This window comes from Lactuca serriola, chromosome 4 (genome assembly GCF_051521515.1).
Source record: "Lactuca serriola cultivar US96UC23 chromosome 4, Lser_US96UC23_V15, whole genome shotgun sequence".
NCBI lineage: Eukaryota > Viridiplantae > Streptophyta > Magnoliopsida > Asterales > Asteraceae > Lactuca > Lactuca serriola.
Genome location: NC_136411.1, coordinates 106130041 through 106155815, shown reverse-complemented (window position 1 = coordinate 106155815; position 25775 = coordinate 106130041). Strand labels below are relative to the sequence as shown.

At 31.8% G+C, this 25775-nt stretch overlaps 4 protein-coding genes across 4 annotated transcripts; 3 read left to right on the top strand and 1 right to left on the bottom strand.

The window, feature by feature from the left end:
• Positions 1–1218: 1218 nt before the first annotated feature.
• On the top strand, positions 1219–2379 carry LOC145098692 (uncharacterized). Its single transcript, XM_079036303.1, has one exon. The coding sequence runs from the start codon at positions 1219–1221 to the stop codon at positions 2377–2379; it is 1161 nt and encodes a 386-aa protein (XP_078892429.1).
• Positions 2380–5713: 3334 nt separating this feature from the next.
• On the top strand, positions 5714–7436 carry LOC145102252 (Peroxisomal membrane 22 kDa (Mpv17/PMP22) family protein). Its single transcript, XM_079039632.1, has 5 exons — positions 5714–6058; positions 6301–6453; positions 6559–6691; positions 6926–6965; positions 7208–7436. Exons 1-5 carry the CDS (start codon positions 5789–5791, stop codon positions 7293–7295), a joined length of 684 nt encoding a protein of 227 aa, XP_078895758.1. The 5' UTR covers positions 5714–5788; the 3' UTR covers positions 7296–7436.
• Positions 7437–10745: 3309 nt separating this feature from the next.
• Positions 10746–11928, top strand: LOC145102249 (uncharacterized). Its single transcript, XM_079039630.1, has 3 exons — positions 10746–10935; positions 11160–11236; positions 11431–11928. Exons 1-3 carry the CDS (start codon positions 10798–10800, stop codon positions 11849–11851), a joined length of 636 nt encoding a protein of 211 aa, XP_078895756.1. The 5' UTR covers positions 10746–10797; the 3' UTR covers positions 11852–11928.
• A 94-nt stretch (positions 11929–12022) lies between these two features.
• On the bottom strand, positions 12023–15077 carry LOC145102251 (putative alpha,alpha-trehalose-phosphate synthase [UDP-forming] 7). The gene is made up of 3 exons (XM_079039631.1): positions 13026–15077; positions 12658–12935; positions 12023–12580 (listed from the first exon to the last, which is right to left on the bottom strand). Exons 1-3 carry the CDS (start codon positions 15005–15007, stop codon positions 12267–12269), a joined length of 2574 nt encoding a protein of 857 aa, XP_078895757.1. The 5' UTR covers positions 15008–15077; the 3' UTR covers positions 12023–12266.
• Between the last annotated feature and the right edge of the window lie 10698 nt (positions 15078–25775).

Sequence of the window (25775 nt, the reverse complement as noted above, 5' to 3'; positions counted from 1 at the left end):
GGATCTTCGGGCTTCGGGACTTGATTCAGGTCTCGGGATGATACCGGGGATTCGGGATATTTCTTGCATGTAAATCGAGGTAAAACATGAGAGAGAGGAGAGAAAATAGCAACCCTAAACGGCTGGCCCTTCAAATCTATTTATAGGGCAAAATCTGTCATTGCCACGTCGTGACACCTTTTTCCATGTCGTGGGCTTGATCGTCACTGCATGCGTCATCGCAAGTTGTGTCTGGGGGACTCCCGGAGTTGTCAGAAGACCTGCCACGTCGTGGCACTGCTTGCCACGTCGTGGTCTCTGACACAGCTTTGGGGTTCGCGCCTCGAACTTCAGAAATTCATAACTTTCGCATACGAACTCCGTTTTCGACGTTCTTTATATTGACGCGAAGGTGAGATTATGCTCTACAACTCTCGTTTAGACTCCGTTGGCTAATTTTGACTTTATTTTTAATATATTATAAATATATTACTTATATATTATTTTTAGTAGGCCGAGACAGGAAAACTCCGTTCGAAATTCATAACTCCTTCATCTGAAATCCGTTTTCGTCTGTCTTTTTATCGTTGGACTACTATTGACGAGATATTCGACTCTCGTTTAGATTGTTTCGGTTAAGAATCACTCGATCTCATATTTGAGTATTCGGGCTGCATACCACTAAGTCGAAACTTCAGAAAATCATAACTTCGTCATACGAAGTCAGATTTGGGCGTTCTTTTTATGCACGCTCTTAGTTTAACGAACCCTACGACTTTAGTTTAGATCACTAAGGCTAGATATATCTCTATCTTAAATTCATATTTTACGTCATTCGGCGTCGTGCCGATTCTGTCGCGAAACTTCGATAGGTCATAACTTCTTCGTTATAACTCAGATTTCGGCATTCCTTATATCTCCGGAATCCTTGTTTCGACCACTACAACCTTATGAAAAGATATCGGGCTTATCTCACACTTTAATTTTGACGCTTATTTTATTCTTAATTCAATTAAGCCACACAGCTAAACATAAAACACGTAATACTCAAATATTTCATCATTAATACTTCAAAAGAATTACAAAGGTTAATCTAGACTATTACATCAACAATAATGCCTAGCCTGGAAACGCGGGCGTTACAAAAATGGATCTGCTGAAGCTGAAGTGAAAACTACCCCTCCTTCTTTTCCCTCAAGACTGAAAAACACAAAAAAAGAAAAGGAAGATAAAGAGATTATGGATTTCTTCAGAAAGGTTGAGGTAAATATTCCCCTTCTCGATGAAATTAAACAACTACCCCGATATGCTAAATTTTTAAAAAAGTTATGTACTTCAAAAAGAAAATTAAAAGGAAACGAAACAGTTAAAGTAAGCGAGAATGTTTCAACTGTTTTACAAAAAAGGCTACCCCGAAAGTGTAAGGATCAAGGAGTATTTATTGTTACTTGGAAGTTGGGGAACCTTTCAGTGCCACGAGCTATGTTGGACTTAGGAGCTTCTATAAATGTTTTGCCATATTCACTTTTCAAAACTATCAGGGTAGGGCCTTTAAAAAGAACAGGAGTCATCATTCAGTTAGCTGATCGTTCTTTGGTGCACCCAAAAGGAGTGTTGGAAGACGTTTTGGTTCAAGTGAATGAACTCATATTCCCAGCTGATTTCTATGTTTTGGATATGGGAGATGACCACTCACCAAAATCAGGTTCCATTCGTTTGGGGAGACCATTTTTAAAAACTACCAGAACCAAAATTGATGTTTATGATGATACCCTTTTAATGGAATTTGATGGTGAAGTTATCAACTTCAATATCTATGATGCCATGCATTATCCTGATGATGTTTCAGCCCTCAATTTTATTGATGTTATTAAACCACTAACTGCAGAATATTCTGCGATTGCTAACCGTGAGTCACTAGAATTAGTGCTCCATAGAAATTTGTCTATTAATGCAGCTCAGATTATACCAAAAAATTATGTGGTTGATAGAGAAGTTCAAGAGATGGTAGCTCATATGGATCAGCAGAGAAAGTTGAGGTATGGTACCCAAACTCTTAAATTACCAATTTCTAACTCCAAGCTTTTTCCTTCTGTAGTGCAAGCTACCATCTTGGAGCTGAAGACACTTCCAGAACACCTAAAATATGCATATCTTGGAGAAAAAGAAACATTACCAGTTATCATATCCAACAAGCTATTAGAAAAAGAAGAGTTAGAGCTGATCAGAATTCTGAAGGAGTATAAAACCACAATTAGGTGGACTATTGCAGACATCAAAGGACTCAACCCATCTCTTTTCATGCACAAAATTTTAATGGAAGATGATTATAAGCCATCGCGAGAAGCCCAACACAAACTAAACCCACCAATGATGGAGGTGGTTAAAAAGAAGTTATGAAGTTACTGAATGCTGGGATGATATACCCAATTTCTAACAGCAAGTGCGTCAGCCCAGTTCAAGTTGTTCCCAAGAAGGCTGGGGTGACAGTGGTAGAGAACAAAGAAGGAGAGCTGGTTCTAACTCGGGTTTAGAACGGATGACGCATGTGTATTGACTACAAAAAATTAAACACAGCCACCCGAAAAGATCATTTTCCGCTCCCATTCATAGATCAGATGTTAGAGAGGCTTGCTGGAAAATCCCACTACTGCTGCTTAGATGGATTTTCAGGTTTCCATCAGATTCCAGTTGCTCCAGAAGACCAGGAGAAAACGACTTTCACCTGCCCTTTCGGGACATTCGCGTATAGGCGTATGCCCTTTGGACTCTGCAATGCACCCGCTACCTTTAGAAGGTGTATGGTTAGTATCTTTTCTGAGTATGTCGAAAATATCATAGAAGTCTTTATGGATAATTTTACTGTCTATGGAGACTCCTTTGATATTTGTTTGAAAAGCCTTACCAAAATTTTACAAAGATGTATAGTGTGACATCCCCATTTTCATGGCCAGAAAAGACCAATTTTGTTTATGCTTTATAAAAATCAGAGTAATTCTTTTAATAAAAAATGTTGCGGAATTTGTTCCCAGTAAAACATGATAAATACGTTATCAAGGCATTTCTGAGGAAATGTATTTTTTGTTCATTTTAAAACATTTGGGATGTCATCGTCAATACAGAAACATAAGCATAAACAGAACTTACTTTCATTTACAGTAGTGATCTACATCTCTTTAATCTCTCAGTGTAATGTGACTTCATATCAACACCTGTGATATAAATAAACTGAGTGGGTCAGGTTGGGAAACCTGGTGAGTACATAGGGTTTTCAACCCATAATAATATAATTATTATGTTTAATCATCAAACAGTTAACCCAATTACATATCCCCATTATCTTCTTTAATCTTAAGGATCTACCCTAAGAATCAGCTATTTCTCGTTCATTCATTCCAAAGGATTTTCCTAAGGAATAGGTACGAAGTCCATCGTTGTCAATGACACAGCTGTTAAGCACAGCTGCTAGTTCTATCACTTAGGCGCACCTGCCATAGTTGTGACATTCTATATGAGGCGCTTCTGCCGGTATTGTCCTTTAGACGCTACTGTCAAGGTTATAATGTTCTTTATTAGGCGCAACTGCTGATATTATCCTTAGAGCGCAACTGCTAGGATGTTTATCATAGATCAACAACATCTACAGGTTGTGGCGCAGTTGCCAGTGCTCATCTATGGGGAACTAGGTCCATTGTTGCCAATGTTCACCTATAGGGCACTAGGTCCATACCACTAATATTCCTCTATTTCAGCTTTCACCCCTCTTCCTTCATCTACCCATGTTTTACCCAACATATTTTGTAGATATAAAAATACGTATACAGTTTAAAACATTTAAAACATGTATAAAAATCTCTCACCTAGCATAGACAGCAAGTATTCAGACAATATGCACACATAGCATGTAATTTATATTAAATACTTCATATCTATGTGTAAGATGAAAGTAACTATGCACTCACTTGAGAAGGTGGTGACTCGGCACTCGGACAACACTTCGTTACTCTTAACACAAATTTCCTCGGACAAAATCTAGTATCATTACCACTAGAGTTTAGTCTAATATTTACCGAGACTAATTAATAGTCTAGATATTATTACTATTATATAAGCGTTAAACGATACTTATATAACCCATAATAATAGCCCAAGTACTTATTATAAGGTCCTAATAATATTACTATATTGAAACATAAGCTATACTAAAGATAGGATAGGCGTAGCTCACTTACAGCGGGTTTTCTCGAAAACCGGGCTTCACTGGAGCAGCGTTCCCGAGCCGAAAAGCTCTTTTCTCGGGGATTCGGGGGCCTCGAGGCTTCCTTCGGGTGCTAGGGGGTTTACCTAGGCTTTTAGGGGGATTAGGGAGCTTAGAGAGAGAGAGAGAGAGTGTGTGTGTAGCGAGAGAAAGAAGGTTTGAGAGGTGTGAAGAGATGGCAAGACTCGACACCTCTATTTATAGGGTGAATTCCTGATGGACTTGCTGAGTAGGAGGACCTACTCACCGAGTTGGTGCATGTGATAGCCTTCTGGTGGTGCCACGTCACCCCCTATCGCGTATCAGCCTTTAAGCTTAGAAAAATCATAACTCTCGTATACGAGCTCCGTTTTCGACATTCTTTTTTTCAACGCGTAGGTAAAATCAAGATCTACAACTTTCATTTAGACTCTGTCGGCTAATTCTCGACCGATCTTAAATTTAACAGTAGGAGGCGTTTAGACTGTTAAATGACCGCGAAAAATTCGTAACTCCTTCATACGGACTCCGTTTTTGTCTATATTTTTACCATTGAGTTCCTATTAATGAGATATTCAACTCTCATTTTGGTCGCATAAGCCAAAAACCACTCGAACTAAAATTCGAGTTTCGGGCCGTGCACTGCTAAGCCGAATTTTAGAAAAATCATAACTTCCTCATACGAAGTCAGATTTGGGCGTTCTTTTTATGGATGCTCTCGGTTTAACGTATACTACAACTTTGGTTTAGATTGCTAAGGCTAAAAGTCGCTCCATCTAATTAATACATTAAATTCATTATTATTCTAATTTTAATGTTAGTTCTTTATTTTCAAACCATATTTTTCTAAATATTCAAAAAGTTTAAATATAATACCTAAATAAAAAACACAAAAGTAACAGAAGATAGATAAAGACTACTTTTTATAATAATATATATATATTTTTTTTAAAAAATGATAGATTTAAAATATTAAATTTTCAAAAGAGATAGATTTAACATTATTTTCAATATAACTTTCAAAAGGTTTGAAAGTTATTTAAAAGTAATAAATGTTTAAATATACTGTTAACTACAAACCATACATCGAAATGAAAAATTTACTTACAACTTATGAATATACTTCATTAAAATGTCATAATCATAAAATATGTCTATATAAACTCATTTGCCATTCATAATTAAAAATAAGTATAAATCAAGAAATAAGTTTATTTTTATTTTCATATACAACACATAGGTAACAATTATTGAGATGATGTAATTTTAATATTTATATATGTTATCTTTTATTTAAAATAATTATAACAAATTAGAGTTATTAATTCAATTTTTTTTAATAACAATATATATACTTATATCTGCAAACGGATATTTCTGTGACACATCAAAATTCAATGACCTAATGTTGGTGCATTGAATTGATTGAACCCATCCCACGCGGCATGAAAGTGTAATTTACTCCATATATAAAGATGAGGTGGGGCGTAGTTGATTTATCATTTGGACTTTGGACCACTCGCAAGTCACAACCTTTTCTTCTCCAAAGTCCCAACTTAGAACCCCGTAATAATGGGGTCACTGGGTGGTGGTGGCTTTGGCCATAATGGAATTTGGGGAATGCGCCCTTTTGATTCTCAAAATGGAGACAAAAGAAGAAGGAAATCACCCAAATCATCAGGATCATCTCCGGCTTCCCCAGAAGCCGGTGGTCGTTTCCCTGTGAAACAAGCAGCGACGGCCGCTGCTCTTGCCCTAACCGGTGACACTATTGCTCAGGTTCGCGAGAGATGGGTCAAAAATAAAGCTCTCCAAAATCAACATCCTTCCGATTCTCATGAGGTCAGTCACCTTTAATTAATTCATTTCCCCCTCTTTTTATTCCAAATGCTAGCTACTTTTTGGAGGAAATATTGAATACAGCCGAGGGTAATAGCTACAATTCATTAGTTCAATAACAACATACTTACTTCCATTCATTTGTTTATCTCAACATTCTATTTTCGTTTCTTCCTGAGATTTGTGCATTTACAAAGTGAAGCAATTTTGATTATAAGATTTGAAATTACTACACAATCTATTAGGATTTGACATGGAGTCTCATGGACCATAATTGGCTTCGAGCTCTCAGAATGGCGTCTTATGGGTTCCTTCTTTATGGACCTGGCTCTTATGTCTGGTACCAGTATCTTGATCGTTGCATGCCAAAACAAACAGCACAGAATGTAGTAATAAAGGTAAAAAAAAAAAAAACAAATTGAGTTCCCTTATTACTAGAAACAGCAACCTCCTTTCACTTTCATTGATAAATTTTATATTTATTTTCCTATTCATATGCACAGGTAGTATTGAACCAAATTGTGCTTGGTCCATGTGTAATTGCTGTTGTGTTTGCATGGAATAATCTGTGGCTAGGGAAACTTGCAGAGCTTCCAAATAAGTATCAGAAAGACGCTCTTAAAACATTACTTTTTGGTAACCCCTCTTTCTTTTTGACTTAATGTGGAAAGCCTCCTTTTCCCACTTTCTCCAGCAAGTCATTTTTTTTTCTGCATTATGTCAAAAAGAAACACCCATACATATCTTATTGGATTAAGTCATGTCCCCATTAAGTCCTTTTAAGTCAAACAAGAACAACACATCAGCATTCTTTCTTTCAGGTTACTCATAATATATGCAAATTTTAAATCTGCTCTAATTTATTTGCAGGATTCAGATTCTGGATTCCTGTTAGCGTGATTAATTTCTGGTATCTTTCTCTCTTTGTTTCTTGTTATTTATGCAAATTCCCCTGTCTGCAACATTTCTTAAGCCATATCTGTCACATTAAATGAAATATTAACCCAATTATATCTTTGCTATAATCGGGTAGTTTTTTGAAAATACAATGTTGTAATAGGAAGAAACAAAAGTAAGATTCTATATAAAGAAATAAATGAAAGTAGGTTGCTATTTCATGTACTAAAACCCTTGATTTGGCATATGTTGCAGGGCAATTCCTCTTCAAGCTCGTGTAGCTTTCATGTCCATGAATTCCATATTCTGGAATTTCTACTTGTCTTCGACTATGAGCAAGTGAACTTCTGCCCCTTTTATTTTATTTTTTATTTTTTTTTAATTTCCCTTGGAGATATGTTTTTTGTAAGCACATGATTGTGCCATTTTTGAAGCAAGGTAACTTTGATATTCTGGATAGTTTTTTATTCGGTGTTGGACTTCACTTCATTGCCTTTTTTTTTTTTTGTCTTGCTTTTGTAGTTGTAAAAAATATCGAAAAATAACTTGTATCAAATTTCTTTGCTGAATTGTATCCAAATGTTTTAGCTGCTTTTCTTTTGGTGAGAATACATAAGTGAAGTATGAGTGGGGCCCATACTTGCATTATAGGTGTGTGTTCCTTCAAAAAATTAGGTTTTGAGTATTTTTGACGAAGGTATTGTTTTATTTGGGTGTGAGTGTTTATGCAATAGTAATTGTAAGCTTTTGAAAGGTTTAAAATGACATAAAACATGCAATTCTTTCTCATGTTCGTTTGTTTTTTTGTTTTGTTTTGTTTTTTTTTTTTGTTTTTTTTTTTTTTATTTTTTATATTTTTTTATATTTTTAATTTCCTTTAAGGGAATGAAATGATATATGTTATAATTATAAATTATTTTTAATGGCATAATCTTCGATAAATATTAATCCTTTAAAAAATTTCAAAACTTTATTTAAATAACTTTTTTTTTTTAATTTTTAAAAAATAAATAAAAACATTATTTATTATAATTGTATTTTAGGATATCATGGTTTCCAATGTTTTTTTTATTATTATTTTTTAAAATTTTTATATCATAGATAATTATCTTTTAACTATTTGCAAACACATGCTATGTACTTTGATCAGATTGAAAATATGTTTATATGCAACTTATTTAGGAATTTATCTTTTATTTAATTAAACTTATTTTTGCAAAATGATATTTTTTTAACTATCCAATTTATTTAATTTTAGTTTTCTATTCATTTTATTACATCGTTTATTCCATTTTGGTATCCATTTCATTCCTTTATGTTTTTATTTCAATCATATCAAACTTGGTGTTCTTTTTCTCTTAAATTGCCAAAACAAATGTTTTGATTTGTGCGTGTTTGAGTATTTGAAATGCTACCAACTTGTTCTTGATATTTTCTAAATTACTCAATCCATCGTATGTTTTCTACATCACGAATGCATATAATTCTGTAAAGAGTAATTTTTTTAGAACAACAAATCTAATCCATACCTAATTCCATCCCCAACATGACTTGAACCCTTGACTTCAAAAGAGGAAGAACACTACCTGATACAATTAGAGCATCTCCAACCTATTCCTATTTTTCATTATTTCCCCAATTTCTTTCCCAATTCCTCTCCAATCCTATCCCATTTATTCCTCCATTTTGGGTGAAATGAATAGTCATATTTAGTGTTATACTATTTATATCCCTCAAAATGATTTCCCCCAAAATGAGGATGAACTTTGACTTGTCGATTTTAGTCCATCTTTTTTTATATATTTGTACAATTCTGGTTTTTTTATCTACTAATTATAATTTAAATGTAATATTTAATATTTATAATATTGTGTTATAAATTAAATTATATTAATTAATTATAAATATAAAATTTGTTTTTTTTTATTAAATTCGTATTAAAATTAAAATACATATTGAAATTTTAAAACACGAAAACGTATTTTACAAAACTTATAGTTAAGTGTTATAAATATAATCTTATTTATTTAATATTATTGTAATGAAAAAATATAGATTATATATTTGTTAAAACCAAATTAATAAAAGAGGTGTGTTTGGTAATTTATATAAGTTAAAAGAATGAAATATACTTTTTGGGGTAAAAATGGGGTAAAAAATAAAATAGGGTTGAAAATGAAACATTATGTACCCTATTTTTTATTCCATTTTTGGGGAAAAAATGGTAGTGGGTTGGACTTTAGAGATGGTCTTAGGCTAGAAACCTATTGTCATTAATTTCATTTATTAAATTTTTTTTTTTTAAAGTTTTATAGTTTCATTTGTTTTTTTTATGAATTTTCAATGGATATGAGTAATCTATTTGTAAATATACGATATGTTTTATTATATAAAATCTAAAAGTAATAATTAAAATAACCATTATGAATTAATAATGTATATTAAATTAATAATAACCGAATTATACTGTGTTTATTATTAATATGAAAAACTAGGTTATAACTCATAGAAACAACTGTAGTTAAAATTATTATATTGATAAAAAAAATTAATAACTGTCAAAAATAATGCAACATACTGTCAAAAAAAAACTAGGGTTTATCATGTATTTGATATGAAATTTAAATGAAGAATAAGGTAAAAATTTATCTCTGGTTTTGAGATATAGTAAAATCTTAGAGATTTTTAAAAGATAGGTATCATATATTTCAAAAACGATATTAGAATATGATTTAAAATAAAAAAAATTGAATCGACGTTGATATGTTATCAATAAAAACCGAAAATTTGAAAAATCATAGAAAATGTCACGTGTCAAAGAGACATGCTAACAGAAACATGTGACATTTTTATGTTTCGTTTATTAGGATACTAGTTTATAACCCGTGTACTACACGGTTGATAAATTAAAATAACATAATAAGTGGAATAGAGATTATTTATAATTGATTATTTCACGTAATTAATTACCAAACATTTTGAATTTCAAAATTTCTATTAATAATGCTAATTCGAAGGGACTTAAAAGAAGATTTAAATTTAAATATAAAATCCTAGAAAAAGATATATGTAATTTTTAGAAAGTAAGAAAAAAAATTATAAATTATAAAAATTTCAAGTAATAAGTTTAAGATTCAGAGAGATTTAGAGGTAGAGGTAGATAAACCAAACAATCAATTCAAATTATATAATATTGAATATGATTCAAAATTTCAAATAAAAATTTAGTCTAAAACACAAGTCAAACAGATCAGATTTTTTAAAACCCACTTTACTTAAGTTTTGGTGACATCCATTTCGATTATCGTATTAACGATAGTGTTTGTAATCAGAACTAATACGTCAAACAATGTTGGAGAGTCTATTTTAATCAATTTTAAATATGTATCCGTTTTAAACTTATAGCAATTTTAGTGCATTTCATATTTTTCTAATTTAACACATTTTGTAACCCATTACCATGTGGCAATTTTACCCCCCCCCCCCCCCCCCCCCCTAAAAACGGCATCACATATTTCATATAAAAACCATTTCGTTGATCGATTAAAACAAAAATGGAATATTGTTTCATGCATGTGCATTTAACCTTTTTTTTAACACAACGTGATTATTCTTAAGAGAAAAATATCGGTGGATGCTAATAGAATCACATAGATTCTATAGAACAAACACGACATTATAATTAAGCAAGAATCTCTCAATTAAGTGGGAATGGCATAGAATCAAAGTTCAAATCAACCACAAAAGAATGAAGGCATATATACTTGGAAGAGGTAACACTCCTTCAAGCAGATCTTATATAAACCTTTAATAGGAAAATATAAGATTTACATGTCTCGAACATAATGAGCAACCACAACAACATCAATACTCAACAATCTTTGCGACTTGCCAACGATGCATATGCATGGTACAACAACGAGGATAGGGACTCATTTTTGGACATTATATCTCCACCATCGCGTCCTTTTCCTCATATCTTGGTTACTATTCTTCTCTAACATATCCTTATAGAAATATTTTAGTGAAATGAGTATCTCGTTTTTTCTTTCTTTCTTGTGGAAATATATTATTTGGGTGAACATGATTCAAATTTTGACACCTTTAGGTTATTATTAGCAAATCCCAAACATTTGTGTATAAATTATTTTAGCATGCCACTTTTAAATTAACCGAATTATGTATGCATAAATATTTCATTTTGCAGAATGAAAGAGTTGGTATTGATCCGTGGCTATGGTCACTTGACGATAGAATCTTCACTTTACCTTCCTCCATAATGAGGTGATCCCCTTTCTTATAGTCTCCCATATTCATCTTTTAATGACTTTTTCCCTTTTCTTACTCTTGATATGGAAATATAGTGAATTCATATTTATATTTAGATTGTTTTACTTAAAAAGTTATATGATTATCATAGTAATATAGTTTTTGTAATCGTATTTAACATACATATTGTTGAATGCAAAAAATTTCAGTTTCCCACAACCTCGAATGCATCTTGTGGTGTTGCAAAACAATTTGGCAAACCACACGAATTTGAGGTCAAGACAAATGGATCGATCACGAACACGAACACAAACACAAACGCGTGATTCAAACAATCAAACAAAAGCTTTAGAGAAGCTTAGGAAAGAGATTTACAATCCTGTTCCAAAGAAGATTATACAAAGGTTGGGTAGGTTTTACTCACAAAAGGATGGTGGAAATACCATAAAAGAAGTACATGAAGATGATGATGATGATGATGATAAAAGGTGTGTCATATGCTTAGAAGACTTAGAAGCAAAACAAGTGGTGATGGTGACACCATGTAATCATACGTTTCATGAGCAGTGTATCTTGCCTTGGGTGAGAACCCATGGTAGATGCCCAGTTTGCAGGTTTACTTTTTTGTGAAAGGACTAGATAATAGAATTTACAATTATACCATTGTACTTTGAAAAGTCTACACAATTATAGAATTATACTTAAAATTTTCTTTCTTTGAACCCAAATAACGTTGTACTTTTAGTTTTTTTCTTATTAAGACAATATAATGTTGAAATAACTACCAATCATAGCAGTGAAAATTCCTTTATATTTGGATGAAATTGCTATAAATTATTCAAATAATAAGAGGAAACGAAAGCAAAATGCTATAATAAACAAATCAATGAAAGTAAAGTACACTAACTACTACTTCTTGAAAAGAATACACTAAACCTACAACCTCATCTATGTAAAAGAATGTGCATAGACACAAAATATGCAATTATTTGATCAAAAAAAAGAATAATAATAATTAGTACTACTTTTAAAAAATAAAATTATTTTAAGGATAACGGGACCCGTAATTTTCATCTTCAGATAAAGCGGGAGAGTCAGTAGCTTCAGCCAGACTTTGAAGCATTAAAATAACTTCGTTGGTGTCATCAAGATAATATTTTGCTTTACTTGGTTTTTGTCCAACCGTGCATGCAAAAACCACAGTATTAACAGAAATTATATTTCTTGAAATTGCATTCCCGATTATTTCAAACATATCTTCATCAGATCGATCATCACCCACACAAAGCACAAAATCAGCTTGTTTCCCATTTTCAGCCATTGATGTGAAGATCTTTTCTGCAACAAGACCTTTACTTGCTTCCTGCAACAAAAACAAAAAGATCAATATTCAATACACTTTCAAGATTATAACAAAGTGAATAAGGACAAAGGACATGCCTGAGGTTTGACTTCCACAATATATTGACCACTTTTAACAGCAACAGGTTCATTTGCTAAGACACTTTCAAGATGATCAAGCATCTCTTTTGCTTGAGCAAATCCAAACCCTGGATCTGCATCTCTATATTGCCAAACTAAAGCACTTTCTTTAGTTTCTATAGAAGATCCATCAGTTGATTCTGTATATAGTTTCATCACAGGTTTAGCCATATCCATCCATCCAAAATCACTACTCTGACCACACGTCTCCCACTCAACATCTTGACACCACCTGAAAAAACCAAACCGCAGGGGTATTTACGTCCTTTTCACAGAAAAAAGCTACAGATAAAAATTAAAATACACAAGAGATAATACTAACCTTATGAAGTAGCCATGTTCAGCTGCAATTCCAAGCTTCCTACATGGAGAAAAAGCCCTACTTAAACTCTCCCTACCTCTTCCACTAACAATAAAAACCGTATTATTCAGATCACCAGAAAGTGTATTCAGAAGTGAAATAACTTCTCTACTTGGTGTCTTAATGATGGAATTTTGAGGCATTACAGTTCCATCATAATCCAACAAAATCGCCCTGCGTTTAGCCTTTAAGTAATCTGATACAATATCATCAATCGAAAGCTTCCGAAAATTCGGATCAAGACTCACAACTCTAAACCCAAACCCTAAACCGATTCCCCAACATCTTTTCCTAAAATGATCTGCACAACTTCTTTCCATATCTTGCAAGAAGCTTCTAGACCAATAAGCCACATCATGTGTACTCACATAACGATAATGCTTCTCATGTCTCATTTGTTTCTCAGGTTCTCCCATTGATATAGCTTCGTTCATTGCTTCAGCAGTTGCTTCAACATTCCATGGATTGATACGAATTGCACCACTTAAAGAAGGAGAACACCCAACAAATTCCGATACCACTAACATGCTTTTCTTGGGACCGGAATCGGAATCCGAATTGGGAATTCCCTCTCGGCATACGATGTATTCATATGGAGTTAAATTCATTCCATCTCTTACAGCTGTCACCACAACACATTCAGCTATGCTGTAATAAGCAACCCTTTCATTAACTGACATTGGTTTGTCTATATAAATAATTGGTTGATACCCAGGTTTACCGAATTCTTCATTTATACGTTTACAACTTTCTTGAATTTCAGCTTGAATTTCTTCCAAATCTATACCACCTTTACCTCTAGCTGGATTTGCAATTTGGATAAGAACAACTATTCCTTGCCAAGATGGATGTAGTTTCAGCATTTGTTCCATTGCTAAAAGCTTCAGATTGATGCCTTTGAAGATGTCCATGTCATCAACTCCAAGAAACACGGTTTTTCCTTCAAATTGTTGCTTGAGTTCCTTGGTTCTTAATTCTTTATCAGCAAGTTTCATCACGGATTCTATCTGTCCCATGTGGATTCCAACTGGCATTATCTTGATTCCGACTGTTCGTCCGTAGTAATCTAATCCTATATACCCTCTTTTGGATTGGTATTCCAATCCGAACATTCGGCTACAACAGGAAAGGAAATGACGGGCGTAATCGAAGGTGTGGAATCCGATTAGGTCAGAATTGAGTAAAGCTTTTAGGATTTCTTCTCTAACAGGAAGTGTTCTGTAAATTTCGGAAGAAGGGAATGGGCTATGGATGAAGAATCCCATTCTTAAACGATTAAATCGTCTTCTCAAGAAAGTAGGCAACACCATTAGATGATAATCATGTATCCAAACAAAATCATCTTCGGGATTTATGACTTCGATTACTTTCTGGGAAAACAATTTGTTTGCAGAGACGTAGGCTTCCCACATAGATCGATCAAATCTACCTCCATGATCAGCTGAAATTGGTAACATGTAGTGAAAGAGAGGCCACAACTGTTTCTTGCAAAAACCAGTGTAGAACTTTTCGATGAGGCTAGGTGGAAGAAAAGTTGGGACGCAACTGAATCTTTCCAACAAGAGTTGAGCAACATCATCTTGTTCAATTCCATCAACATCGACATTTAAGGAGCCAACATATAGAACTTCCATGTCATCAGGAAAACCATCTTTGAGTCGCAAAAGGAGAGAGTCGTCATCCCAAGTAAAACTCCAGCTTTTATTATCAGGTCTTCTTTTGGCTTTCAGAGGCAATTGATTTGCAACTATAATGATTCTATCCATAGAAAGTGAAGAAGCGTTATCAGATGCAACACTACTTGCTGGCTCATCGTCAAATTCGTTGATACTTCCGGGAACAGTCATTATCCTTGGCATCTTTCGCTTGTCCCTCTCTCGCCCCATTACAGGGAAATTCCCAGAAGCCAATTCTAGAAGATTAGTATATGATCTCGATTGCATCTTTATCTTTTTCTATCTTTATTAATTTCCAACCTAAAAACAAAAAATTCTTGGAAGCCTCCCAAAAGGGTAAATTCCGATTATTATCTGCCAGGAAAAAGCAAACCTCGCTTTACATTTAAACAAATGAATTCACATTGTTAGGAAAACAGTTACATGCAATCGACATTATACAATGCAGTAAGTTTTTGATAAAACAAACACGTAACTGATTAGATCAAATTCAAATAAATGACTACCATCTCGACTACAAAAAACGAACTAAATCAACAAGATCTTAGATCATACAAACTCCAAAATGACAATTAACACTATCTCGATGCGAAATCATTTCAAATCAATCAGATTAAATTGGGTTATGAAACTTACATGCACTAATTTGAGAAGTTTCCGACACTTTATATCATATGATAGTCAAGAATAAATTTGAGATCGAAGATCAATGTTGTGTTTGAGAGAAGTTTGAAGGTGACAGAATTTCTAGGGTTCGTTCATTTATCGTTGTAGTTTCAAAAATAGTAATAACAGTAATACCCTGTATATGATGTACATTAAATACATATAAACAAAGACATGGATAAGGTCCCTCACTTTTGTCGTTATGAAAATATATTAATTTAAAGTTATGTCTTAAAATAGCATTATGATGATTAGTACGAACAAAAAGGATAAACAAAAATCCATTTTAGAGTTTTGTACTAAGGCATAATACTTTTTTAAAAATATTTACAAATGTGTGGTAGTTCCAAACATAATTACCAAAAAATGGTATTTTGGTATTTATCACTACTTACTAATTTAAATTAAATGGGATATACAGAAGGAAGGTGACTTTTTATATTTCATTACTTTTACTTACAATTTAAACTATTTTTACAATAAAAAATATTCTATAGATAATATCTATCCACCATAACTTTTATAGAATTTATATTGTAAAATTAAAATTAAAAGAAATGATCATATTTTTATTATATCAGAATTTATTTATTTATTTTATTATTATTTTTGTTTAAATAGTTCTTAATAGAGAATGTTTGCTCAAGTGATTAATAAAATCACTTAAAGTTGTTCAAAGCAATTTTAAGCTAAATTATCAAGTCATAAATATTGCAGATGTTATTTTTTCTTAATCATTCTACATTAACGGTTGTTTAATTCTTGACAAAAACATCTAATTTTATTTTTTTTCCAAACTTTTATGAATAAAAGCATACACAAAAAAGTAACAAAACTAAAAACAGCCATCAAAGGTCATAGATACAAGTATAACTTGCATAAATCTATCAAACACCACTAAAAAAAACTCTAATAAATCCTACTCGATCAACCACAATTACACATCAACACACCGTTTTCTAAGTCTAAAAGGACATGTTTTTTTTATTATGACTGCTTTCCCACCCAGACCTTCCTATACGGGGGAGTATATCCTAACTTATCAAGTATTTTAACTCTTACGGTAGGAACACTAATAGATGATTGTTTCTTTATAAGGTGTTCAAGAAAAGTTTCTTAAGCGATCAAGTTTGCATCTAAATTTGGATGGTCTTGAGTAATTCTATATTGGTAACAAGTATGTGGACCAATGTATTGTGTTATTTCAAAATAACCACTGCATTGACGTTTACATGCACACAGTTGCCACTTACAACCTGTTTGTGTACATAACTTACATCTTACCTTCCAAATTGTTGGGCATGTTTCAACCACTTCATATTGTTGATGCTTCTTAATCGTATAAAGTTTGATAGCTCTGATAAGTTCATCCTTATTTTTAAAAGGATTTTCTCCCAACTCTTGAGTTAAATCATTTTTATTTTCAGAGTGTGATACCATCCAATTGTCAACATTAGCCATCTCAAAATCATCTCCTCACGATTGCATTTCTTCCATTCTCAATTTCACATTCATCTCCACTTTCATCTCTTTTTCATTGTCTGTGGCAAACCCACTATTCATTCCATTGTTGTCTATAAATCGATGTCACGATATGAATTTGGTTGATCTGGTCATTGAATTGTGTTCCATAACCTTGATAGCTTTACTTGGTGGCTTGTTGTAGGTTATATCTATTTCCCATCACAATTTTTACCATCATGATAACACAACAATGTAACAAATTTTGATGGCATATTGATGACACTTTATAAACAACAAAACATGAAGAAAATTTGTATAATATAACACATTAATACAAAACATATTGCTTTGGTTATAAAACCTATAAACATATAGAAAAGAAAACACTCCATGATGTTTTGTATTGGTTATAAAACCTGTAAACATATACAAAAGAATCAATGTATGTTAGCACAAGATTAAATTACTATACAAACATATAATGGAATTGAAAGTGACACTTGCATCTGTAACAATGAATCATTATCAAATTAATTTATATACTAACAATTGTAGACTAAAAAAACCAATGCACAATCTTTCGTAACAAAACTCATTGGCGAAAGACAACTTAACAAAGAAGCCACAAAAAATTACTTACCTACGACCTCCTCATGAACAACACAATTCTAAGAACTTTCGACAATGGAAAAGGGGTTTGTAGACAATTATGATGAGGTCAGAGAGACTCGTTATCGCTGGTGGTTCTCATAATAGCAGCGCACGGAGGACGGAAACGTGAGAGAATGCATGAATATTGATCGCGTGAAGGTAACGAATAGAAAAATTGGTTTTATTACTATTTTTTTCAAATACAATTACTTAATAAATAAGTTTTAAACTACCCATATCTAGTAAATATTTTTTCCAACTGTTATGTTTTTGTAAAAAACTTATCCATTTTACAGAAGAACGTTGTAATTACCTGTTGTATAAAATTGAATCGTCATGAGTGAAACTATCATATATGAACAACAAAAGAAAATTCAGTAATATCCGTTTACCCGCGCGAAGCGACGGGTGCAAATATTTTTTTTTTCAAAAGTTAGGTTGTAGAGGTGATTAATATTTTTGCATCAATCATGTTTACTACATCTAAACAATTATCAATAAAAGTCATACTAAAAATATAAAATTAGGAACAATAAAAAATGAAAAGTTAAAATTGTTTTCAAATATGTACGAGCATATTATTGATTGTTACATTATTAATTGTTTAAATAAATTCCGGTCAACATTCAAAATATCAGTAAAAACAACAAAAATTAGTTATCTAGTGTAGCAAATTTACCATTTTTAAATTTAAATAAATATGATTACATGAAATATAAATACAATAATGATATAAGTACATTAATTGTAAGATGGACAATTAAATATCTAATATTGATTAACGGAACTATTTTTGCCCAAATATGTACACAAAATCTTTTAGGAGAATCCTTGGACCATTAATTGTTCCAAAATTGATTTCTAGTGATTAGGGAATAGTTTCCTTTTTATAGTTGTTTTCCTTTGAGAGATGTATTTTCCTTTCAAGATTACTTTTCTTTCGAAGAACAATGAATACGCGTAATCATATGTGGTGGTGTGGTTATAGATGATGCACAGAATAATAGGATACCGGATTGATTTTTCAAAAATAAATTATTTAATTTTTTTTTCAATGACAGACATATAAGCATTTTTTCAATGTAATATAACAAATCGGTTATTTTAACATTTAAAATAAGAGAATCATATAAAAATGAAAAAAAAAAACAATAAATTTATTATATTGAAATATTGAATGATGAACCTATGCTGTCAAAGAAAGTACCTTTTTGGGCATAAAGTTAATCAAAATTTATAATAAATAAATTTTAGTAACGAATGCTACTTAAAATTGACTCATTTAAAAAAATTGTATAAATATATTATGAATCTATGAGACTTGAGATAATTAATTTAAATTTAAATTTCAATATACTAAAACAAAACAAAAAAAAGATATTTATAAAAAATATCATTATTATTATTATTATTATTATTATTATTATTTTTTTGAGAAAAAGAGGCAATTATTTCATTCAAAATAAAAAGAACAAAAAAACGAATACCAATGTAGAAATCATAGCCAAATTAAATAAAAATTTGTAATCTGATGACTTTGTTTAATTCTCTCAAAGGGCTAAATAATGACTTGTTCTTTGTTCTTCAAACCAAGCCCAACATGAAACCCTTTTAAAAAGAAGTTTTTGCTCTCCGCTTAATATTCTTACTAACTATTAATATTGTAAAACAGAAAAACCTCATCTTACTTTTATTTTTCTTGTTATTTCATTGTACTTATATTTCTTCTTTGTACTTGGTATAACATCCTACTTCTATTGATGTGCATTGTATAGTATTCTACTTTTAGTTCAACAACAAAGAACCATTGCTAAAATATAGCACCAAGTTCTATAATTTATTTTTTTTATAAATTTTATTAGAAACAACATCATGTGCTATAAAGTGTTTAAGAAGCAATGCCATGTGCTAAAATAACTTAATTATATTTATGACTGATCCTTGATAATAAGATAAATGTTTTGTAAACAGCACCAGGTTTAAACATCAAAGTAATGCCTTATAATAAGAAAAATATTGAAAATATGGTGTAAGAATTAGGTACGGTTTTCAAAGAAGAATGCCATATTTAAATAATAACTTAAAGTACGATGTTAGATCACCCTGGTGCTACTGCTACTATTGAATCGAAATTTTCAAAAAAAAAAAAAGTGACCTTTTCTAATGCCTTACTAAGAATCTTGAAAACAGAAGTCTTTTGTCTATTCAACAATTGCCAAATCCTTTTGGGTGTCAACTGATTAGTTGATATCCATGTAACACTTGATGTTATCATTCACAAGCTGCAAAAACAACATACAAGAGAGACTAAATGTGATTGTAATCATTGTACCACAACCATTTCCTTATTCAACAATGACAACCAAGTTTTAATTTAGAAAATACCCAAGGCCAATTGCCCAATTGTTTTAAGAAACAGTTGAGGGCATAATGGGGAAAATATTTTGAGACCAATGCCCAAGATGTATTCTTGGGCATTGAGAAGTGTATTGGAAGAGGACCCAATTTGATAAAGTGGATATGGCGCTTGAGAAGTGTTGTAAAATATAAAAACCCCAAAATCCGAAAAAACCTTAATAATAAAAAAAAAAAGCAAACTATATGATTAACCACATACTCTGACCTTTTGATAGCTTAGCCACTTGTGGAATTGGACCAAGAGGCAAGTCTCACAACACAAAAATAAAGTTTAAAGCTCACACCAATAATAGTGACCTACTTTTAAGGGTAAAAAACCAAGAAGAAGTGAGATTTATTTCTCAATCGGCCTAATATGGCCAATCAAGGACATTCCCTGACATGAATTATCTTAACTGCAATGAATCCACACTACCTCGCCTTTGTAGTATATGTCCTGTGTGCATCTTGAATCTTGACCATGCTGAATTTAAAGTCAAATCCCTGCAACCATTATGTAATTTATTGATCACATAGTAAGTACCAATTTCAACCAAGAACGTTTTTTATTCAAAAATCAAAATAAAACAAAGAAACAACCAGCTTATTGTAAATTCATAAATGTTAACAAAGAATCCCACCTAGGGCAGTGCTACAATTTGCATACAGACTTAATGAGAGACAAAAGAAACAGGCCCTAAAATTTTCTATTGCAAATTTGGTTTTTATATATGCTTCTTGTGCAGTTGATGGTAACTGCATTAAGTAATGTAACTATTTAGCCGTTGAGAGTATAGCCGATTTTTGCAATTTTGATCCCAAAATTAGTCAACTATCTTGAACAACAGAACAAGAACATTACAAAAACCCTAGATAAGGACTAAATTTGGAAAAAAAAATAAAAATAAAAAGAAGATATAGAAGTAAATAAAGATAAGCATTTGAGATAAATTCAAATTTTATCTTATCTACCATCCAACATAGAACAACAGAATACATAAAAACTACAGCCAACACATACACAAGTCGAAATATATTATACAATTTAATAAAAAAACAAAAGTATATTTATTTTTTTCAAACACTACAATTTATTAGTCATAATAAGCTCATGAAATATGAAGCTTACACACATCGAGATTCCCCAAAAATGACACATTCCTTTTCTTCGACTGCTCCAAAGCTTTGATAGTTAATTGTTTGTTATCATCGAATTCTTGATGCTTGTCCTTCTCAAAGCTAATGCAATTAAGAGGAATCAAAGTTGAAATAACATCACCCGTTAGAGCCTAAATATCAAATCACAAAAAGAGAAGATGAACTGATCCAATTTCATGGAATAGAACACACCCACAAAAAATTACCCACATACCTAGGATTTATTCTTGTTTTCTTGTTTTTATAGTGTCTTTTTGATCTGAATTAAAGCCAAAAGGGAATATTTTCCAAAGTTTGATGGAGTAATAGGTATAAATCCCCAAAACAATTATGATTGAAAAAATAGAAAAAGAAACTAACCTTGTTAGGGTTTTAATCCTTCACGATTGATGAGATATGAGATCCACTCATGTTTGCATCTTCAGAAAGATAAAAGAAAAAAGAAACAGGGAGTAAGGAGGAGATAGTATAGGTTGTCGCAATGCCTGTGATTACAAACCAAAAAGGGCAACTGTACCTGGTGGTGGTGATGTTGTGTAGTGATGCTGGCAATGAAAAATGATACAAAATTGCAGATGGTGAAGAGAGGTCAACCGTATGTGATTGGGGAAGGATGGAGGAGATCATCCAGTAGAATTTTAGAAGCAATAATCATTCGTAAATGCATACCTGCGTTTCCCAGTTTAAGAGTAGAAATATAGCAATAGAAAACATCAAACTTATGGTATGTAGATGAAATTAGGGTTTTCCACGTTTAGATACAGGGAGAAGGAACCACCGTCAGTTACAATCAAAGGAGACTGCGCATACGTTTTCATTATGCTTAATAGATTGTACATGATGTTATAATAGGTATACCTCTTAATTTTCAAGAAACTGGCAATATACTTAATAATTATTGTATGAATGTATGAATGATTGTGAGCCAATCATTTTACTTATTTTAAGAAAGTGATTAATACATACTATTAAATTAAAGATAATTGAAAAAATACCATCTAATTTCATTCTAAGGGTATTTTAGTCAGTTAACATAAATTTAAAAAAAGAAAATTACAGATTTTAGGAAATAATTAATTCTCTAAGCTTTAAAAATATGATTTTTTGGATTATAAATATATTAATTTGGACATTCTAAAAGAATGTGTTTATCATTATCTAGAAAAAAAACATTAAATTTTGATAGAATATTATAAACATATAATATCAAGACTAATAATTTTTAATAAATACAAATTTTATATGAATTTTTTTTAAGATCTTAAGATTAGTACTTACATTCATTCTTAACTGATACAACTATGAACATACATAAATGACATTTATTCTGAAAAAATATAAGTAATAATGGTAAACAATTACATTTATTCTTAAAGAATAAAATTAAGAATGATTAAAAATCAAATAAAAACATTGAAATCTAAGTAAAACACTAATACATTCTCATAGAATATTGTTGCTAATCCATTATGACAAAAAAACATGCTAATCAATTTTGAACGAATATTGTTGCCTTACTTTCCATTCTTCACGGTGCTTCAAATAGACTACTCAATTGTTGCTGCCTCTACACAAAAAATGTGTTTGTACTCATCATCTCCAACATTGTTTTCAATCCCATAAAAAGTTTAGAATTCTTCACTTCATCTTCTTTTTCAACTTTTGGCCTCTGCAATGGAGATTACTAACACATAATTAATCAACTGGACAATTTCACATGTTAAAAAGTCAACATATTCATGTGTTCTTCAAATACCATAGAGAGACAATGGATACCTTCATCAGCTCGAAAGCTTAAGAAGGAAACAGTTCGCATGCTTGTAGTACCAAAGTGGTTATCTTAGGGTAGTTGAGCACAAATTCTTTGCACACCAAGATTTCTTCTAAATCAGGTCTGCCTGCATTGCATGTGAGATGAGATCTCACTGAATTGATTCTACAGTCTTCTCAAATATTAAAAAAAATCATCAACAAAGTTTAGAGATGACAAGCCTCCGCTAAATTCGAAGATAAAACGCTATAACAAGTGACAATATCTACTCACGGACTCCGGTATACAACTGATATAAACGTCTACCCTGTCATCAAAGATGCCGAAAGTGCGGCCGAAAGTGCTGTCTCATCCTTCATTTTAATTCTTTAAAAGCTGTAAACTTCTTAAACGAGACGTTGTAATTACAACATACAGTGTCAAATAATACTATATACTTGTACAATAATAATTCATTCATTCAAAAATAATGAAAACATACCCAGGTACACCACCATTCACACTCAAAGGACTCAAGCAAGAGGCTGTTAAGAAAGGTGACTCCTCTCTTTGTCGGGACCGCTTAATACCCCGTTCATCATCGTCATCATCATCAATGATATAAGGCGGCTCTACACCAAGCTTAATAAACCTTAAGTTGAAGAAGAGATATTAGTAATTGTGTGCATATTGTAGTGTAATGAACAATTAATGACAACAGTTATATGATACTAGACAACATAATGCAAAATTATATGCATTCATAAAACTCACGGAATCAATGTTATCCTCTTGCTTCTAAGGCATAATGGTAATCACAAACTGAAAACGCTAATCTCAAATTGAATATAAATTGTCCTCAACCTATGAACCTACAAATAACAAGCAGTGACACTTTAAAGCTCATTGTATATAAAGCCGTGTGAGTATCATGATATCATCAACTGTGTATACAAAACTAGGGTTATGAAATGAGCATGCATGGATGCAAATAGTAAACCATCTATGTTTTCACTATTAGACATACAAGCATTGAACACAAAAACAAGAAACCTTAGAAGGCATTAATAATTTTCAAAATTTGCTATAAAATAAAGTTCAGAAACATACCTTTATTGTTATATTGTAATAAATAATGGATTCCTTGAGATCTTTATCTTTGAGAGCAAGTCTCACAAGTGTAACACCTCTAATGACTCACAAACACACTAAGCAAGATGATGATTTGAGAGGGAAGGAAGAGGCTATGATTTTAGCTCTTCTTAGGGTTTAGGAAGCCTAACATGGCCGAAATCCATATTGGGTTATGCCATTTATATAGTTGTTGGTTGCTTAAGGCCAAAGTTAGGGTTAATATAAGGAAACCCTAAACTCTTTGCTTAAGGCCTAAGCATCTCATGGATCCTCATCCTTAAGGTCATGAACGAAATTTATAGTGCCTTCCCTAGAGAATTTCATCCATCCCTCCTAGGATGGTCCAAGAGCCAAATACCACAACTATCAATAAATTGCAAAACATCCCTTGCACTTTTAATTAATTCCTTTAATCCAAAAATTTATTCCAAATTTATTTATGATTAAATATTAATTAATAATATGATTTCTTATTAATATATTATTTCCATAATACATTAATAAATCATTTATTTCAATTTATTATTCCAAATAATAAATTCTTCCTTTCCTCAATTAATCATCCTATCAAGTTGCTAGTATGAAGGCAACCCAAAAGGACTGTGCTACTATCAATTCAAGTATATACCAATTATAGTAATGAGCTTAGACACCTAATCCAACAGTCTCCCACTTGGATAAGTCTAGTAACTTATAATTGGAAGTATAACTTCAAAAATTGACTAGCAAATTGTAGCTCTCAAAGACGTTGTCGAACTCTAACCCAGTCAGTTATGTGTCCTAAGATAAGAGATCAAATATTCCTCCATTCTACAAGATATCGTATGGACATGATACATGGATTACAATCAATCTCTCTATCCAAGATTTGTTTCCCGATTTCTGATTTATGACGACCGATATCAGACTACTAATCGATCACATCAATTTAGTCCAGGCTTGGCCAAACACTTTAGATGTCATCACCAAATCATCGAGGGGCCCACAAATATCGCTTTTTCCTATTTAGGGAAAAAGGAACGGATAAACTTCGATTCATATGATTGTACTATTTACTTATCAAATCGTGCACAACAGTACGTTTTATAACATCAAGTTACTGATGCGTTTACGTATTATCAATGCATAACTGACTCGTAAACAACAACTCATATATCTCCGTTTCAAGAATATAAAATATTATCGTCTCAAAATTACTCGTGATAAAATCCCTGAAGTAATTCTCTGAGTGTGGGTTAATCCAATACTTAAAATCACAATTTTAAAAGTACTCATGAACATTGCAGCAAAACCATTGCTATTTCTAATCTCCATAGACAATATACAATTCAATTCATGACAGTCTTAATTCAATATTTACTTCCAAAAGTATGATCAACTGTGGATGTTTGAGTAATCAAATTATTCAGGAAGTAAAACATGCGAAGTGAAACACAATAATAATCTAATTAACTATGGTCTCAAAACTATTGAATATAAATAAAACACTTAATATTTAATCACCATATTAACTGTCCAATGTTTCGATTAATCAACTAATATAGTTGAATTAAACATTAGTCATGCCATGTTCTAAACATGCATACTATGTTTCTCTATATGGTCCTTCCTTTGTGAACATATCAATTGGATATAATTCCAATGATGCTCATATCATAATTCCAAATCCTTATTATAAGTGTAAGAATTTCAAATTCTTGTCACTACTAAATGTGTTAGAGTCTAACCTTACATGCAATATCCTTTTGTGATGATGTGGCATCAAAGTCACCGAGACTTGGCCAACGATGTCGTAAAATGCTCCATTGAAACTTT

What these genes read in the sequence shown, in the direction of transcription:
- LOC145098692 (XM_079036303.1), top strand. Translation starts at nt 1,219, where the DNA reads ATGGATTTCTTCAGAAAGGTTGAGGTAAATATTCCCCTTCTCGATGAA.
- LOC145102252 (XM_079039632.1), top strand. Translation starts at nt 5,789, where the DNA reads ATGGGGTCACTGGGTGGTGGTGGCTTTGGCCATAATGGAATTTGGGGA. An exon ending in ATCCTTCCGATTCTCATGAG is followed by an intron (nt 6,059 to 6,300) that starts GTCAGTCACCTT and finishes ACAATCTATTAG; the next exon opens with GATTTGACATGGAGTCTCAT. An exon ending in GTTAGCGTGATTAATTTCTG is followed by an intron (nt 6,966 to 7,207) that starts GTATCTTTCTCT and finishes CATATGTTGCAG; the next exon opens with GGCAATTCCTCTTCAAGCTC.
- LOC145102249 (XM_079039630.1), top strand. Translation starts at nt 10,798, where the DNA reads ATGAGCAACCACAACAACATCAATACTCAACAATCTTTGCGACTTGCC. An exon ending in GTCCTTTTCCTCATATCTTG is followed by an intron (nt 10,936 to 11,159) that starts GTTACTATTCTT and finishes TTCATTTTGCAG; the next exon opens with AATGAAAGAGTTGGTATTGA. An exon ending in TTACCTTCCTCCATAATGAG is followed by an intron (nt 11,237 to 11,430) that starts GTGATCCCCTTT and finishes AAAAAATTTCAG; the next exon opens with TTTCCCACAACCTCGAATGC.
- LOC145102251 (XM_079039631.1), bottom strand. Translation starts at nt 15,007, where the DNA reads ATGCAATCGAGATCATATACTAATCTTCTAGAATTGGCTTCTGGGAAT. An exon ending in GAACATGGCTACTTCATAAG is followed by an intron (nt 12,936 to 13,025) that starts GTTAGTATTATC and finishes TGGTTTTTTCAG; the next exon opens with GTGGTGTCAAGATGTTGAGT. An exon ending in GGAAGTCAAACCTCAGGCAT is followed by an intron (nt 12,581 to 12,657) that starts GTCCTTTGTCCT and finishes TGTTGCAGGAAG; the next exon opens with CAAGTAAAGGTCTTGTTGCA.